Genomic DNA, 18,231 nt, shown 5'->3' with positions numbered 1-18,231 from the left:
TTTTTTTTTAAATTAATTTATTTATAGATATATTTAAAAAAAGCAATAGTCCTTTGGTCCCTAAACTCTAAGGAATGATATGACTCTGAAACAAGTAATCCTATGTCCCTGTGCCAGTGACAAGCAGGGGAAGCGCGTGTCCCGCTGCCCTGCTCCATGGGATATATATATATATATTTACTTATTTATATATATCTTCTATAAGTCCAACATCCTTTGAGCCTTTTGTTTTCTTTCCCAACGCGGGGAAAATTAAAATCTTGCTGTTTCCTTTTCTTCCTTTCCTTCCAAACAAGCATCCTCCAGGTGAAGCGCCCGAGGCTGGTCCCGTCTCACCAGCTTTGGTTTAAGAATCCGTTTGGAGCCTCTTTTATCCTCGTTTCTCCTGGGAAATCGGTAGCAGCAAATGAGTGCTTTAAATTAAAAAAAAGACACAAAAAAACCCCAAGGTAATCGTATCCCGGCTGCCCAGAGCCGCGCTCCCTTCTCCCGGTGAGGGATTCGGTGAGTCCCGGTGGCCAATCTCAGTCCCGGTGTCACATCGCTCTCCTCCTCGCTCTCTCGTTCCCGTTGGGTAACAAACAAGACCGGTTCGGGACAAAAATGTTTCAAAAGTAAATCAAAAAAGGAAAGCTACGACCAGAACGGCTCTCTTCTTCACTGCTCTCTCCTCCTCTTCCTCCTCCGGGACGCGGTGCAAAGAAAGAGAGTTACAGGGTTGGATACTGCACGTGGGGAAGGGGAAAGTCGTCAGACACCGCGGGACGCCCGACCTGCAAAACAGCGACGGGGCCGTGAGAGGGACCCTCGACCTGCAAAACAGCGACGGGGCCGTGAGAGGGACTCCCAGACCCTGCTGTGGGAGTGGGACTGGGTCTGGGTGCTGGGATGGAGGAGGGAAGGGAGGGAAAGGACAGACGGAGGGACAGAGGAAGGGATGGAGGAAAGAGAGGGAAGGATGGAGGGAAGGACAGAGGGAAAGGACAAAAAAAGGGACGGAGGTAATGGATGGAGGGAAGGACAGAAGAGAAGGGATGGAGGGAAGGACAGACAGGAAGGGATGGAGGAAAGGACAGACAGGAAGGGATGGAGGAAAGGACAGACAGGAAGGGATGGAGGAAAGGACAGACAGGAAGGGATGGAGGGAAGGACAGACAGGAAGGGATGGAGGGAAGGACAGACAGGAAGGGATGGAGGAAAGGACAGACAGGAAGGGATGGAGGAAAGGACAGACAGGAAGGGATGGAGGAAAGGACAGACAGGAAGGGATGGAGGAAAGGACAGACAGGAAGGGATGGAGGGAAGGACAGACAGGAAGGGATGGAGGGAAGGACAGACAGGAAGGGATGGAGGGAAGGGATGAATGAAAAGGACGGAGCAGAGGGGAGGGATGGAGGGAAGGACAGGAGGGAAAAAGGGAAGGGAAGGGAAGGGAAGGGAAGGGAAGGGAAGGGAAGGGAAGGGAAGGGAAGGGAAGGGAAGGGAAGGGAAGGGAAGGGAAGGGAAGGGAAGGGAAGGGAAGGGAAGGGAAGGGAAGGGAAGGGAAGGGAAGGGAAGGGAAGGGAAGGGAAGGGAAGGGAAGGGAAGGGAAGGGAAGGGAAGGGAAGGGAAGGGAAGGGAAGGGAAGGGAAGGGAAGGGAAAAGGGACGGAGGGAAGGACAGAAGGGAAGGGACGGAGGGAGAAAGGGATGGAGAGAGGGACAGAGAGAGGGAGGGAGGGACAAAAGGATGGAGGGAAGGAAGGGATGTAGGGACCCAATCCCCAGTTTGAACCACACTCGCAGAGCTCCCGGGCACAGAAACTTCCACACACACTTGAGGACGTTTCTTGGCAACACGCGTCCCCTTTGCTGCCTCGGGCCAGCCCAGGGGCCAGCCACAGGGTCCCCTCCATCCCCGCTCACCTCTCCGCAGCGCAGCAGGGGTCAGTAGGGCCTGTTGGCATCTTTTGGCCGCTTTAGCTGGACTTTTAGCCTCTTCATGCCGATCTGGAAGCCGTTCATGGCCTGAATGGCTGCCTGAGCGCTCGTCGGATTGTCAAAACTGACGAAACCTGGGGACAAGGGACAGGGCGACAGAGGAGCTTGTCACCATCAGCATCCCAAGTTGCTGCTGTGCCTCAAAATTATGGAAATCCCATAGGATGCTCCTGTGGGCAGCCTCAGGTGGAGCCCCAAGGTGATGGGATGATGGCACCTTTGGGGACACGAGGGTCTGCAGCGACATCGAGGTGACAGGACCTGTGAGGACACCAGAGGGTCCACAGGGACACTGGATTGGTCTGCACGGACACTAAGGTGATGGGATTTGTGGGGACACTGGGGTGACAGGGTCTATGAAAGTGACAGGGACACCAAGGTGAGCAGGACGGTGGGGACACCAGGATCTGTGGGCTCAGGGGACACCTGGATGACAGGGTTTGCAGATCGATGCTGACACCAGGGCGACAAGGTCTGGGGACACCAGGGTGATGTGATTTGTGGGGCCACCAAGGTGACAAGGGCTACCGAGACACTATGGTGACAGGTCTGGTGGAAGCGGTGGCACTTGGCGATGTGAGCAGATATGGGGGTGACAAGTGGTGGCCAGTCCTCTCCAGGCTGGGCTGGGGACACAGGGGACAGTAGGAAGGTACGTCCTTCTGTCCTGGCACGGTGTGGGAAAAAAACTGCCCTGGGACAGACAGACAAGTTGATCCAGCACGTTGGAGCCCCGGGCTGGGCCTTCAGAAACAGACGGACCCTCAAAATGGGACATCAGGGACAGACAGACCCTCGAGATGGGACATCGGGGACAGCCACCCAGCGGGACTCACCAAAGCACTTGCTCTGGTTGGTGGCACGGTCCACAAAGACTTTGGCAGAGATGACATTGCCGAAAGGCAAGAACATCTGCGTGAGCTCCGCGTCCCCGAACTCCTGGGGCAGGTGATAAATAAACAGGTTACAGCCTTCGGGACCTGGGTGACACACAAAGGACAGCCGGACGTCAGCCGCGAGGCGGGGGACACCCCGGGCGGGCAGCGAGGAGCCGCCGGGTCACCCCCACAACCCCTCACCTTCTCGCTGCTGCTGCGGGATGATGGGCGCTTGCTGGGGGAAGGCTTGGCTGATGGGCGCATAGGCGGCGGGATACGCTGCTGGGAGAGAGAAACGCGGGGCTGAGACCCCCGGGAAGGGCTGGGGACGGGGATGTCCCCGTCGTCACCCTCCGTGGAGGTGGCTCTCCCGCCCCCGGGGCTGCTGGCTCTGTCCCTCCCACCCCTGCAAGGCCCCAGCCTCCCAAAAACCCGGGGATGTGGGAAGGGCTCTCCCAGGAGGGGTGTTGGCAGCACAGCCTCAAGGTTGAGGAAATCCAGCACTTTTGGTTGAAAAAAACAAATTTGGGGTGCAAAACTTGATTTTCTATTGCAAAGCTGAAAATGGCTGTTAGCGCTCCTAACTAAACGACCGCTGCCCCGAAGCTCCTGCCAGGGGACAGCACCGTGCTCACCACGTTAATCTGTGCCCCAGTCCTGCGGTTCAACCCCAAAGTGATGTTCAGTTCCCCCCCAGAAAAATAAGAGTGAGGAGCAAAGAGGGGAGAGAGGGAAGAAGGTGCAAAGCGAAGCTGGAGACCTGCATAGTGCTGCATGCCCGCGTAGGCTTGCTGGAGGGGATCCGCCACCGTGGGGCTTTGAGCTGGGAAGAGAAAAGACGGGAGGAGGAAAATCAGGAGGAGAAACGCGGGGATGAGGGAGGGCGCCGCTGCGGGGGCGCAGAGCTGCTCCCCCCGTTTCATTCCATGGGAGCCGAGCGCACCAGCTATGCTACGAGAGGAGGGATTTCAATGGGGAGCCTGCTGCGCTCTCCCAGCCCCAATGTGGGTTTGGGGGACCCCCTGGGGGGCTGCGAGGGGGGCTACCTGGGTAGGGGTGGATGCCGTTGGTGTAGATGGGCTCGGAGGCGGGCTGCCCGTTGCTCTGCGGTGGCAGCGGGCTGAAGCCGTTCACCCCGATGGGCGCTGCGATGCTGGGCACCGGCGCCGTGCTGATGCCGGGGGGGGTGCTCGTACCTGCGGGACGGGGGGGGTGTCAGCGCTGGAAACAACCCCCGTGAGGATGGTGAGCAGGATGGGGGGAAAACAGAGGGGTGGTACCTGAAGAGGGGGTGAGGGGGGCGGCCACCAGCCCGCTGACATTGAAGGCGGCCATCTGCTGCATCTGGGCAGCGGCAATGGCGGCCATGGGGTTCAGGCAGGTCCCCTGCGCTGCTGCCATCAGGGCCGCCTGCTGCTGCATGATCTGAAGGGGACAAAACAGGGGAAAAGGGGAAAGGGAGCGAGAGGCGGGGAGGATAAATCAGCACCCGCGCTCCGAGGGACGAACACCACCCGCTGCCGGACGCGGGGACAGGACGAGGTGACGCTAAAATATTTGGAATGGATGCACCCTCCAGCCACACCACCCGCACCTCGGTGGGGAATCCCTCTGTTGTGTCCCCAGATGGGGACACTAAAATATGACGAGGTGTAGGTGACAGTAAAATATTTGGGATGGATGCACCCTCCAGCCACGCTGCCCCCACCTCAGGAGGTGAATCCCTCTGTTGTGTCCCCAAATTGGGACAAACCAACCCTGACTGGCAGTGCTACAATCCCATGGGGGCTTTCACAGGCAAAACCGGCTTCCCCGCAAACACGGGGCTCCCCAAACCCCCCAGGTCCCAGCTGCGCCCGCTCCTACCGCTTGCGTGTAGGCCCCGTAGGCGCCGAACTGGATGGTCATGGGGTTGAAGATGCCCAGCTGCCCGGCCATCTGATGCATCCGCCGCAGGGTCCTCTCCTTATCCGTGTCCGCAAACTTCACCACCAGGCTGGACGAGGCGCCCTGAGATTTGGGGGAAGATGAGGCTGATGGGGGCACCCCAAATGTCCCCCCGTTCTGGGGAGGGACGCGCTGGCTCTCAGCTGCTGCAGCATCCTCAGCCCTGGGGATGCTGCCGGTTTGGCAGCAGCGACCAGCAATCGATGCAAGGTTTAATTATAGCTGTTTTTTCTCCCTGGCGGCGGCTCCCTGACCTCTGTTTCCTTTTCCCCCTCCTCGTTCACAATTCTGACCTTCAACGTTAATTAAGCAGCCCCTTTCTCCAGCGCGGGGGGAATTAGCCCCGCGCACCCACCCTGGCGAGGACGAACCTCGGGGTGATGCAGCCAACAAATTGCCGGGCTGCAGGATTTTGATCCAATTAGAGGATCAAATTAGCCGGTGATTGGATTAGGCGGGCAGCACGGGGTTGCGCGGGGCAGGGCCTGGCACTCACCGGCATGGTCTGGCTGCCGTGCAGGCTGGTGATGGCCGCCTGCGCCTCGGCGTGGCTGCCGTACTTCACAAAGGCACAACCTGAGGGCAGAGAGGGGACGTGGGAGAGCTTGGATTCGGCTGCTGCGGCACCCTGCGCTGCCCAAACGGCCATTACCACGTCCCCACGGGTGCCGGCAGCCATGGGGTGCTCCCCCAGCTCCCCAAAACCCACCTTTGCTGGCTCCGTCGGGGCCTCGCAGGATGGTGCACTCCTCAATCTGGCCAAAGGGCTCAAAGAGGCGCCGGACGTCATCCTCGCTCTGCTGCTTCCCCAGCATCCCCACAAAGAGCTTCCTGTCTTCTGAAAACAAAACCGAGCCGGTCGGAGAGCGGGATGTCCCCCACCGGCCCCGGTTTGCGAACGGCGCGGGGAGGGGAAGGAGGGAGCGGTGCCGCCCCGGCGGCGAGCGCGCGGGGTTCATCACCTCCATCCGACAAAACGCTCGGGGTGGGAGAACCTCTCCTGCAGGGAAATCACTTGGGAAGAGCCGGTTCCCGCTTGAGGGACCGGAGCTGGGGATTTTCCCAGGTCTGGAGGAACCGGCTCCCCCGGCAAACAAAGGGAGCCCACAAAAATCAGTGGCGATCGCCTCGGTACGATCGACTCGCAGAATAAACCGCAGCCTCCGGCCGTGCCCAGGGGACATAAATAACCCCAACACGAGAGAAGGGAGAGTAAATAATGAGAATTTCATGATTATTACCAGCATCTGTCTTGCGCGGCTGCGCGCTCCTGCCGCGCGCTAATGGCATTTGACAAAGAAAATAAGGTGCCCCTGTCAGGAGCGTTGCTGGGGAAATAAATAAATAATGGCAGGAGACGATTAATGCTCTGTCCGTTAAGGTACCGGGAAAATTAGTTAAGGGAATAGGGCTGGTGCGTTGTCTAGTTAAACATAAACCATCTCCCGGCTCAGGCGGCCGGGAGAGCGGGTTCGGCGGGTGAGCGTCGCCTCCCGGGCCAGGGGGCCGGAGCCGGGCGCCCGAGCTCGCCCATTGATTTTTAATCCTTCACCAATTACGCTCAGTAAGTGGGTAATTTATTTGCCGTGTCCCTCTGGGACGTGCCAGGACCGGCTTGCGCTGCGGTGAATAACGTGTTTGGAAAAGGGGGATATTCACCCCGGCCGAGCACACGCGGCCCCGCGAGGTGCCGCACGTCCTGGCAGCACCGCCGGTTTGATCTGATTCTTGCAGTTTCACCCAAATTATCACCGCAGCCTTGCGAGCAGCAAATCCCCACGGGGAATTTGGGGGACTGAGGCCACATGCGGCCACCTCCTGCACCCCAACGCGCCGGGGTCCCCACAGGCAGCGCCGGGATGGTAACTAGGTTGTTCGGTTGACGAAGGGGCTGGCGGAGAACGGCTTGACAGGCGCTCTGCCTGGCGTGACGGCAGGATGCTATCGGGGTGACATCGGGACTTTCTCGGCGTGATGTCATGACGTTGTCAGCGTGATGTCACGATGTTCTCAGAATGACATCACAACATTCTGAGCATGATGTCAGGCCCGGCTGGGCAGGGAGAGCCGCCACCACCTTTGCTCTGCGCTCACGTTCAGGTGCCACCGGCGCAGGCAGCTCCTTGTCTCCGCAAACCAACCTCCCCGCCACAGCCCTTGCGATGCCGCTGCGTCCCCCATCATCCCCTGGGTGGCCCTGCACCCCCTGCCCACGCGAGGCGGCCGGGGAAGGGGGGACCTACCTCCTCGGCCCTCGCTGTCGGCCGGCTTCACCTGGATGGGGCGGTTCATCTGCAACACACAAGGGGGAGGGAGGTCAGAGCTGGTCCTGCACCCCCGCCGGACCCTTTCCGTGGGGAACAAGGGGTACCCGGTGCCACCGCTGGCCGCCCGCCCGCGTTCCTGGACTGCAAAGGGCTGCAGAGGCGGCAGCAGCGCCCGGCCAGCCCTGGCCCCTCCAGCAGCACTGCCATCACTCTCCGTTTTTCCCAATTCTCACCCAATTTCGGCCTCCTGCCATGCGTGTGTACCTACAGGCGTGAGACGGGTGTGCGGCAGGACACGCCGGGCCGGTGCTGACGTCTCTGGCCCGCTGCCCCACGGAGCCATTTCTCCTCCTCTCTCCCCCTCCTTTTTTCCCCTCTTTTAGCCGAAAAACGCTACAATTATGGCCGTTTCCACGGCAACAAGCGTGCTTCCCCCCGCGATGCTGCGGCGCCCGAGCCATGTGCTCGATGGGGTCGTCACGGCAACGGCGGGATGTCACGCATGATGAGGCGGGTGTGCGCGCACAGGGACATGGAGACACGCGCGGGCGTGGACCCACACCCCGGGGTGACTCCTGCGCACCCCCAAATCTAGGGGGTGGGTGGGGGCAACACCAGTTTCCAGCCCCCCTCGCTCCGGGGTGAGGATGAGGATGGTGAAGGAAGAAGAGGAGGGAGGTTTCCACAGCAACTGCCTCGTCTCCAGGGAAACGCAAGGAGAAATGTCAGCACCGAGCCAGGGATGCTCCGGGGAGGGGACCAGGTCCTCAGGAGCCGGGAGGTGACACCGAGGGACGCAGGGCCACCTGCCTGCCCTCGCGTCACCCATCGTGTCACCCAAACATCCACCCCAACCCCTGCGCCATGGCAGGAGCCAGCTCAGCCCAAACCCAGCACGGAGACCCCTGGGACCAACATCCCCCTCATCTTGTCGTGACCAGGAGGAGGGACCCTGTTTTTGGGGGTGGGGGGGCTGCCCCCCCCCCCGCAAACCCACCAGTCCCATTTGCCAGCGTGATGGCCTTTGATGGAATAAATTTCCCGTGCCCGCTGCTGTATGTTTAATGTAATAAACCCGGCGAGGATGATTTAGAATAACATTTACGGAGCCGCAGAGTGTCATTTTGATGTGTCTCCCGTCTCCGCTCGCCGGTTATTAAACCGTATTGATTCTCCGGGAGCAGCTGATGTTTATAAATGTCAGGCCTCAGGGACTGGCTAACCTACCCTGGGGAGAAACCGCTCCGGCCTCCGGACACCCCAAAACAGGGGTTTTGGCACCCCTGGTATCACCCCACACCCACAACGGGGTGTTCAGTGCCCACAAAGTCACCCACCCCCTAATTCACACCCATGTCCCACACACACATCCTTGCATGCCCCAGGGTCACAGGAGAACCTGCCTGGGGTGTCCCAGTACCCGTGGGTGCCCCATAGAGCCCCACAGCCAAACCACCCGGGTGCTACAGCCCCAGGGGGTCACCACCGGTTGCCAAACCGCCTCGGGCACTGTCACCCAAATCAGGAGCGCCCAATGGGGCATTGAGGAGAGCCAGCCCCAGGGCACAGGGTCACTTCTGGCCATCGCTCCTTCCTTGGTGTCACCCTCCTTGCACCCAACAGCCGGAGGAGCCAACAAACCACCATGCATCCGAATGAGCTGAGACGGAGGTGCCAGGTGACACGGGTGCCCATGGTAACCTAGTGTCCCCATCACCCTAGGGGTCCCCAGGCAGCCAACCCCTGCTGCAGGGAAACAGGCGCTGGGGTACAGGCAGCCACCCATCGCAGGAACACCCTGCCAAGCCCTGGGGGACACGAGATGGCCTGGGCACAGTCACACCGCTCCACAACCACCCTGCACACACAACCACGCGTCCCATACAGCCCCACAGCATCTGCCACCCCCCCACACAACCGCACACCTACACAGCCACACACTCGCACCCACACACAGACACACACACACCCCAGCACGACTGCACACCCAGCCCCGGGTACACCCACACACAACACCCCGACACCCGCACATCATCCTCACACCCACACACCCGCACAGCACCCACGGCTATGCACCCCGCACCACCACAGGGACACAACCGCGGGCGCACAGTCGGCACCGCCACCCCTGCTGGGCAGGGACATGACGCCCCTTGCCTCAGTTTCCCCATCACGGCCACAGGGTGGGCACCCGACGGCCCTGTGCAGACAGACGGACACCACCGCCCACAGACACCCAGCCAGCCCCCCCACCAGGCCCTGACAATGTGGGTGCCCATGCAACACCCGTACACACAAACACCCGGGGTGCAGATACACCGTCTTCACCTACACACCCACCACCACCCAGGGTGGGCCCACCCACCCCTGCCAGCCCCCCCAGCACAGCCCCACGCACACCTGCGAGCAGACACACAGACCCAGGGTGGAAAAACACACCCTGCAGCCAACGCACAACCACACAACCCGGCCCCGGGTGCAGATACACCCTCTTCACCCACACGGGCGTGTGCACACCCCAGACCTGCTGGCAAATACACCCTGCTCATCATCACACGGCAGCCTGGGGTGCACAGACACCCCCTGCCAACACCCCCCACCCCTGGGTGCAGATCCACCCTCCTCAGCAGCACCCTATCACCCGTGGGTGCAGATCCACCCTCCTCAGCAACACCCCCACCCGTGGGTGCAGGTGCACCCTCCTCACCGACACAGCCATTCACACCCCCATCCCTGCGTGCAAATAGCCCCCCTTGCCAACACCCCCTCACTCTTGTGTGCAGATACACCCTCCCCAGCAACACCCCGCATCCCTGGGTGTGGATACACCCCCTCACCATCACGCAAACCTCCCCCCAGTGCAGACCCCCGCACCCCGCGGACGCCCCGGGCCGGGCCGAGCCGCGGCAGACAAAGGCGGGGCCCTACCTCGATGCAGAGGATCTTGGACCCGGCGGGTACCCACAGCACGGGCGGCCGCGGCCCCGGCGCCGGCACCTGCGGCAGCTGCATGACCGGCCCGGCCCAGCCCGGCTCGGCTCGGCTCGGCTCGGCTGCGGTTCGGTTCGGTTCGGTTCGGCTCCGGCTCCACCCGAGGCGGTTCGGCTCGGTCCGGCCCGACTCGGCTGGGCTCGGCTCGCGCAGCGGCGCGCGGGGGGCGGGGCCGGGGGGCGGAGCAGCCGCAGCCGAGCCGGGCCGAGCCGGGCCGGGCCGAGCCGAGGGGCGGGGGCTTGAGGAGGGACACGCCCCCTCCAGCGGGTGGACACGCCCCCCCGCGCCCCGCTTCGGGGGCGGGGCCTGGACGGGATGGGGGGACTCGGAGCGCGGAGTGAGGGGGGTCAGCACAGCTACAGGGGTGAGCACAGATAGGGGTGTGTGCACAGACACAGGGGTGAGCACAGCTACAGTGGTGTGCACAGCTATAGGGGGGTGAGCACAGCTATAGGAGTGAGCACAGCTATAGGGGTGAACACAGCTATCGAGGTATGTGCACAGATATAGGTGTGAGCACAGCTATAGTGGTGTGCACAGATATATGGGGGTAAGCACAGCTATAGGGGTGAGTACAGCTATACGGGGGTGAGCACAGCTATAGGAGTGTGCACAGCTATAGGGGTGAACACAGGTATCGGGTGTGTGCACAGACACAGGGGTGAGCACAGCTATAGTGGTGTGCACAGCTATAGAGGGGAAAGCACAGCTATAGGGGGGTAAGCACAGCTATAGGGGGGTGAGCACAGCTATAGGGGTGAGCACAGCTATAGGGGTGTGTGCACAGACATAGAGGTGAGCACAGCTATAGTGGTGTGCACAGCTATAGGGGGGTGAACACAGCTATAGGGGTGAGCACAACTATAGGGGTGAACACAGCTATAGGGGTGTGTGCACAGACATAGAGGTGAGCACAGCTATAGTGGTGTGCACAGTTATAGGGGGGTGAACACAGCTATAGGAGTGAACACAGCTATAGGGGTGAACACAGCTATAGGGGTGAGCACAGCTATAGTGGTGTGCACAGCTATAGGGGTGAGCACAGCTATAGGGGTGTGAGCACAGCTATAGGGGTGAGCACAGCTATAGAAGTGAGCACAAATATAGGGGTGAGCACAGCTATAGGGGCATGCACAGCTATAAGGGTGTGCACAAATATAGGAGTGAGCACAGCTATAGGGGTGAGCACAGATGTAGGGGTGAGTAAAGATCTAGGGGTGTGAGTACAGCTATAGGGGTGTGAGTGCAGCTATAGGGGTGTACACAAATATAGGGGTGTGTGCACAGCTATAGGGGTGAGCACAGCTATAGGAGCACGCACAGCTATAGGGGTGACCACAAATATAGGAGTGTGAGCACAGATATAGGGGTGTGCACAGATATAGGTGTGTGTGCACAGTTATAGGGCTGTGCACAGTTATAGGGGTGTGCACAGCTATCGGGGTGTGAGCACAGCTATAGGGGTGTGAGCACAGCTATAGGGGTGTGCAGAAATATAGGGATATGAGCATGGTTATAGGGGTGTGCACAGCTATAGGGGTGTGAGCACAGCCATAGGGGTGTGCACAGATATAAGGGTGTGCACAAATATAGGGGTGAGCCCAGATATAGGGGTGTGTGCACAGCTACCAGGGTGTGAGCATAGCTATAGGGGTGTGAGCACAGCTCTAGAGAGTGTGCACAAGCATGGAGGGGTGTGCAAGGCTATAGGGGTGTGCACAAGCACAGAGGAGTGAGCACACAGGGGTGTGAGCACAAGCAGAGGCTGTGCACACACTGGGGAGCTGCGGCCGTGTCCCCCAGCCATGCACACTCACACCCACGTGCAGGCGCGTGCTCGCACACGTCACCCCTGTGCACAACCCTTGCCGGGGTGCAGGGTGAGGAGGGATCAGCTCCAGCAGCCAGACGCTTCACATGTGCGTGTGCAAACACATAGGGGTGTGCGATGAGAAGGGGACACAGGAAAGCCTGACCCTGCACCTCTTTAGGCTGTTAACTCTTAAACCTACTGATGCACAGCACCCCCACTGAGAGCGCGGCTCAGGAAGCCACGTCCCCGCCAACTTCCCCCCCTGCCGCATCAGCTCCACACACCCGATGCAGAGATTGATATTTACGGGCCCCGGCGCTTTCCCCAGCCAACCAGCGGCCCTATTGATTTTTATTTAGGCGAATAATTAAATATTTATTTTCACTTTGTTAAGCTCGGGAGGTCGGAGCCCACAGAAAGCACAACAGCACGCGGGAGGCAGGAAAATCAATGCCTCGGTTTGCGGCCACTGGAGCAGCTCCTGCACCTGCAGCCTGAGCAGGTGTCACCGTCCCCCCCCAGCTCACCCCAGCCCCCCGGTGTCACTTACCCCCGGCAGTGTCTTCTGCTCGTGCAGGGCGCTCTGCGCCTTCAGGGCCGAGTCGCGGGCGCAGTAGGTGAGGAAGGCACAGCCTGTGGAGATGGAGAGATGGGGTCAGTGTCCAGCCCGGCGCTGCCGCAAAGCCTGGGCATGCCGAGAGCTGGCGGCACGGCTAATATTGCACTGGGGTGTCTTGGCACTCTGGCACCCAGCAGCACCCTGGTACTGTGGCATCCAGCACCCTGGTACTGTGGCATCCAGTATCCTGGCACCCTAACAGCCAGCGCCCCAGCATCCTGGCACCATTGCATGCAGGAACTTGGCATGAAGCACCGGGGCACCCTGGCATCCAGGGCTCTGGCACCCTGACATCCAGCACCCTGCCACTGTGGCATCCAGCATCCTGGCACCCAGCAGCCTGGTATCCTGGCACCCTGACACCCAGCACCATGGCACCATTGCATCCAGCACCCTGGCACGATGGCATCCAGCACCATGGCATCCTGGCATCCAGCACCACAGCACCATGTCATCCAGGACTCTGGCACCCTGACATCCAGCACCCTGGCACTCACCACTCTGCTATCCTGGCACCCTGGCACTCTGACATACCATGGCACCCTGGCACCATCGCATCCAGCACCCTGGCATGATGGCATCCAGCACCACAGCATCCTTGCACCCTGGCACTCTGACACCCAGCACCATAGCATCCTGGTACCCAGCATTCTGGCCTGCTGGCATCCAGCACCCTGGCATCATGGCATGCAGCACCCTGGCACCATTGCATCCAGCATCCTGGCACCCTGGCACCCAGCACCCTGGTATCCTGGCACCCTGGCAATCTGACACCCAACACCATGGCACCCAGCACTTTGGCACCATGGCACCCTGGCACCCAGCATGCTGGCACCATTGCATCCAGCACTCTGGCACCCAGCACCCTGGTATCCTGGCACCCTGGCACTCTGACACCCAGCACCATGGCACCCAGCACCGTGGCATCATTGCATCCAGCATCCTAGCACCATGGCATCCAGCACCCTAGCACCCAGCACCACAGCATCCTGGCACTCAGCATTCTGGTACGCTGGAACCCTGGCACGCAGCACCATGGCACCATGGCATCCTGGCATCCAACACCATGGCATCATGGCATCCAGGACTCCGGCACCCTGACATCCAGCACCCTGGCACTCACCACTCTGCTATCCTGGCACCCTGGCACTCTGACATACCATGGCACCCTGGCACCATCGCATCCAGCACCCTGGCACCCAGCACCACAGCATCCTGGCATCCTGGCTCTCTGACACCCAGCACCATAGCATCCTGGTACCCAGCATTCTGGCCTGCTGGCATCCAGCACCTGGCACCATGGCATCCTGGCATCCAGCACCCTGGCACCATGGCATCCAGCACCCTACCACCATGGCATCCAGCACCCTGGCACCATAGCATCCAGCACCCTGGCACCCAGCACCACAGCATCCTGGCACCCTGGCACCCAGCACCCTGGTATCCTGGCACCCTGGCAATCTGACACCCAACACCATGGCACCCAGCACTGTGGCACCATGGTACCCTGGCACCCAGCACGCTGGTATCCTGGCACTCTGGCACGCTGACACCCAGCACCATGGCACCCAGCACTGTGGCACCATGGCACCCGGCACCCAGCACCGTGGCACCATCGCATCCAGGAACCTGGCACCATGGCATTCTGCACCATAGCATCCTGCACCCTGGTACCCTGGCACTCTGATACCCTGCACCATGGCACCCAGCATTCTGGAATCCTTGCACCATTGCATCCAGGAACCTGGCACCATGGCACCCAGCACCACAACATCCAGCATCCTAGCACCCATCACCCCAGCACCCAAGTGGGCACTGCCACCAGCAGGGCCAGAGCTCGGCCCCGAAACGAGGCAGGAGATCTCAATCCAAAAGAGACAAGGGAGCAGGCGGATGAAGGAAGGCAAGAGCAGGCAGCGAGCCTGGCAGTGCGTGGGCAGCGGCGCTTCGGCCCTGAGCTCCAGCGAACGCCACAGCCGAAGCCCCTCGGGAAGCAGATCTTCAGGTGTCGAGGCCGCACATCCCAGTCTGCTGCCACGCTTCTCCTTGGGATGAGACTCGCGTGGTGAAGGCAACTCCGGCTCCTCCAACATCGCGGCGCTTCAGGAATCGGGAATACGCCTGGGGCGAGGTTTTCCCACGCTGACTCACGCTGCCAAGCCGCTCGCTCGCCTGGAGCTGCTGGTGACAAACGAGCCCCAGGGACAGGGTCCGGTCCTCTCCTCTCCATCTCTCCCGTTCCTGCGGGAGCACCCCAAGTCCCTGCGCTGGCACCGTGCTGCTCCCTCCCTGAGGGCTCCCCCCCGATTTGCTGGGGTCACATCCAAAAGCGTCTGAAAGTGATATTAAAACAGCAGCAAAACAGTTTCCCTTCAACAAAGTAAATATTTAATGAATAAAATTGACATTGATGCATTTTTAATATTGGCACAATTAAATTCGCCAGCTGATTAAGTATTAATAACTCTTAATAAGTACAATCAGCATGCCTGGGAGGAGAGGGAGCACGGCAGCGGGGTGGGGGGACACCGAGGGATGGGGCCGCTCGCCTGCCTTGTTGGGGACGTGATGTTGGGGACATCTGCCCTTGCGGGGAGCAAGGAAAGATCCCCCCTAGTTAAACATCAGCCCCGCTGCAGGTGGAAAGGAGAGGTCAGCGCAGCAGCTCACGTCAGTCCTGGTGCCATTTCCAGTGTTTACCATCCGTAATCAAGTTGGCTTCCTCCTCTCCGCTCTGTTTTTTTCCCCCTTTTTGTTTTCCCTGCAGGCGACAATGTGGCCGGTGCCTGGGCGTTCCACAGTCCGGAGGGCTGGCGCGGGAGCGATCCCGCTCCGGAGGCTCGCCAGGAAGGAGGATGATGTTCGAATTAGAGGAGCATCCACAATTAAATCGAGCATCTGGGCCGCAGCGGTTGAAGCCTGCGCTGGAGCGAGCACCGAGAGGCCCGGCGAGGCGCGAATCCCGTGGATCAGGGCACGCAAACGGCTTTAGAGGCGCCAGGAGATATTTTGAAGGCCGCGATGCTGAGAACGAAGGAGTCTGCTCATCTGCCCCATGGCCATAGGCCACCGACGTGGCAGCATCCATAAGTGCCAAATTTTGGCTTCCCCGAAAGTCCCAGCGAAGTGGGCGCTGCCCACAGCTCCGTGACAGCATGTGGAGGGGCGCGAGGTCCCGTCCGGGTGACGCTCGCGGTGTCCTGACCCCCGTCCGGCACCGCAGACCCCCAGCTCACAGGCAGGGGGTTCCACAAAGACCTTGGTGGTGCTCGGGGTGCTGGGTGCTCTGCCCCCCGCAGGTGTCAGCAGCCTGGGGCACAGCACATGTGGGTGCTGGTATCTCGGGCAGGAGCCTCCATTCCCAGGGTGCTCCAACGCCAGGGGTGCCCCAAACTCATGTGGGTGCCCCAAGGCCCGACAGGTGCCCACAACCCAAGCAGGTGCCCTGAACAGCCATCCGGACAGCAGCTCCCAGCCCCAGGTTGGTGCCTTCACCTCAGGTGTGTGTCTCCATCCCATGGATACATCCACTTTCGACCTCCTCAGGGGCCCCACTATCTTAGGGGTGCCCCACCTTAGGTGCATCCCAGCTCAGATGTAACCTCCCTCAGGGGTGCTCCACGCCAGGATGCCCCAGGGTGCCCCCACATCAGAGGTCCCCCACACCAGGGTGATCCACCTCAGGGGTTTCTTCATCTCAGGGTGCCCCACCTCAAGGGTGCCCCCAATTCAAGAGGCACCTTCACCAGAGGTATCCCCACCCAGTCTGGGGCACCCCACCTCATGGGTACCTCCAGATCGGAGGTATCTCAGCTCAGAGGTGCCTCATACTTGGGTGTCCCACCTCATGAGTACACCCAGATCAGGGATGTCCCACCTCAGAGTGTCCCACCTCTGGAGCACCTCACCTCAGGGTGCAGCACCTCAGGGGTGCCCCATACCTGGGTTACCACCTCAGGGGTTCCCCACCTGAGGGTGTCCCATACCTGGGTCCACCATCTCAGGACATCCCATCTCAGGGGTTCCCCCACCTTAGGGGTCCCCCCACCTCAGGGGGTCCCATACCTGAGTTCCCACCTCAGGGCTTCCCCATCTGAGGATGTCCCATGCCTAGGTGCACTATCTCAGGGGGTCCCATCTCAAGGGTTCCCCCACCTCAGGGTGTCCCACACCTGGGTCCACCATCTCAGACATCCCGTTTCAAAGGTATCCCCACCTTAGGGGTCCCCCCACCTCATGGTGTCCCATAGCTGGGTGGACCACCTCAGTGGCTCCCATCTCAGGGGTTCCCCCACCTCAGGGGGTCCCACCACAGGGGCTCCGCCACCTCAGGGTGTCCCATACCTGGGTGCACCATCTCAGACACCCCATCTCAGGGGTCCCCCCACCTCAGGGGGTCCCACCTCATGGGAACCCCAACCTTTGGGGTTCTCACCTCCACCCCCTGCCCGCTGCGCCCCGGCGGCGGGCGCAGGGCCCCCCGTACCTTTGTGCATGCCGGTGAAGCGATCCTTGAGCACGGTGAGCTCGTAGATGCGGCCGAACTCCTCGAAGAGCGGCTTGAGGTCGCTCTCCTCCAGGTTCCGCGGGATCTGCCCCACGAACAGCTTGATGGCGTCGTGATCCTTCATGGCGATGGCGCCGGGCGGGCGGCTCAGCCCGTTCACCCGGCCGCTGTTCGCGGTGCTGAACGCCGCCCCCGCCTCCGCCGCCGCCGCCACGCCGCTGCCCGCCGCGGCCATGGCCCCGCTCCGCCGCCGCCGCCGCCGCTGCGGGAGGCGCCCGCCGCCCCGCCCCGCCCCGCCCCGCCCCGCTCGGCGCCGCTCGGCGCCGCTCGGAACCGCTCGGAACCGCTCGGCTCGGCCCGGGCCTCTGGGGCTCGAACAGCCGCCCCCCCCTTCCCCGCCTGCCGCTTACCCGCGCGCGCGGCCGCCAGCGGGCTGGCTGACGTCAGCGAGACGCAAGGTATTAGCATAATGAGGGAGCGGCGGCCAATCAGGAGAGGCGGCTGGCAGCGGCGCGGGGCGCCCGGCTCCGCCCACTGCTGCCCCCTGCCGGGCGGACCCCGAACCCCGCAGCCCCGCCACCCTCCAACCGCCGTCACCCCCCGTCCCCCCCGTCACCTGGTGTCACCCCATGTCACCCCCTGACACCACCGCACACCCCGTCACCCGGTGTCACCCTCTCACACTACAGTCACGCCCCACCACCCCTGACACCCTCCGCTACCCCCTGTCACCTGGTGTCACCCCCTGCCACCCCAACACCCCCATGTCACCCCCCATCACCCCTGACACCCCCCGCCACCCCCTGTCACCCCCCCCATCCCCCGTAACCCGGTGTCACCCCCTGACACCCCCTGCCAACCCCCATCACCCGGTGTCACCCCCCATCACCCCCTGTCACCTGGTGTCACCCCATGTCACCCCCCGCACACACCGTCACCCGGTGTCATCCTCTCACACTACCGTAATCCCCCACCACCCCTGACACCCTCCGCTACCCCCTGTCACCTGGTGTCACCCCCCGCCACCCCAACATCCCCCGTCACCCCCCATCACCCCTGACACCCCTCGCCACCCCCTGTCACCTCCCACCAACCCCTGTCACCCGGTGTCACCCCCTGACACCCCCCGTTACCCCGTGTCACCCCCCGCCAGCCCCATGGCCACCCCTCAGGCCAAGGGGCTGAGTAGACTCCCGCCCTCTCCCCTGTGGCCCTCAGTAGGTTCCAGAG

At 61.5% G+C, this 18,231-nt stretch overlaps 1 protein-coding gene across 11 annotated transcripts; it reads right to left on the bottom strand.

Moving 5' to 3' along the window:
* Positions 1-648: 648 nt before the first annotated feature.
* On the bottom strand, positions 649-17,280 carry CELF6 (CUGBP Elav-like family member 6). Of its 11 annotated transcripts, none has more exons than XM_065076294.1 (13): positions 16,981-17,280; positions 12,426-12,508; positions 7,048-7,096; positions 5,514-5,642; positions 5,301-5,380; positions 4,724-4,867; positions 4,138-4,282; positions 3,904-4,053; positions 3,618-3,680; positions 3,059-3,139; positions 2,816-2,959; positions 1,905-2,053; positions 649-812 (listed from the first exon to the last, which is right to left on the bottom strand). In XM_065076294.1, exons 1-12 carry the CDS (start codon positions 17,234-17,236, stop codon positions 1,926-1,928), a joined length of 1,452 nt encoding a protein of 483 aa, XP_064932366.1. In that variant the 5' UTR covers positions 17,237-17,280; the 3' UTR covers positions 649-812; positions 1,905-1,925. The 11 variants fall into 11 exon arrangements, with proteins under 11 accessions (XP_064932366.1, XP_064932368.1, XP_064932367.1 ...); XM_065076296.1 differs by having other exon boundaries at positions 649-773; positions 3,059-3,136; XM_065076295.1 differs by having other exon boundaries at positions 649-773; positions 5,514-5,639.
* Between the last annotated feature and the right edge of the window lie 951 nt (positions 17,281-18,231).

This window comes from Columba livia, chromosome 11, assembly GCF_036013475.1.
Source record: "Columba livia isolate bColLiv1 breed racing homer chromosome 11, bColLiv1.pat.W.v2, whole genome shotgun sequence".
In the NCBI taxonomy this organism is placed as follows: Eukaryota; Metazoa; Chordata; class Aves; order Columbiformes; family Columbidae; genus Columba; species Columba livia.
The sequence above is the reverse complement of the archived record's forward strand: the minus strand, read 5'-3'. Positions and strand labels throughout refer to the sequence as shown.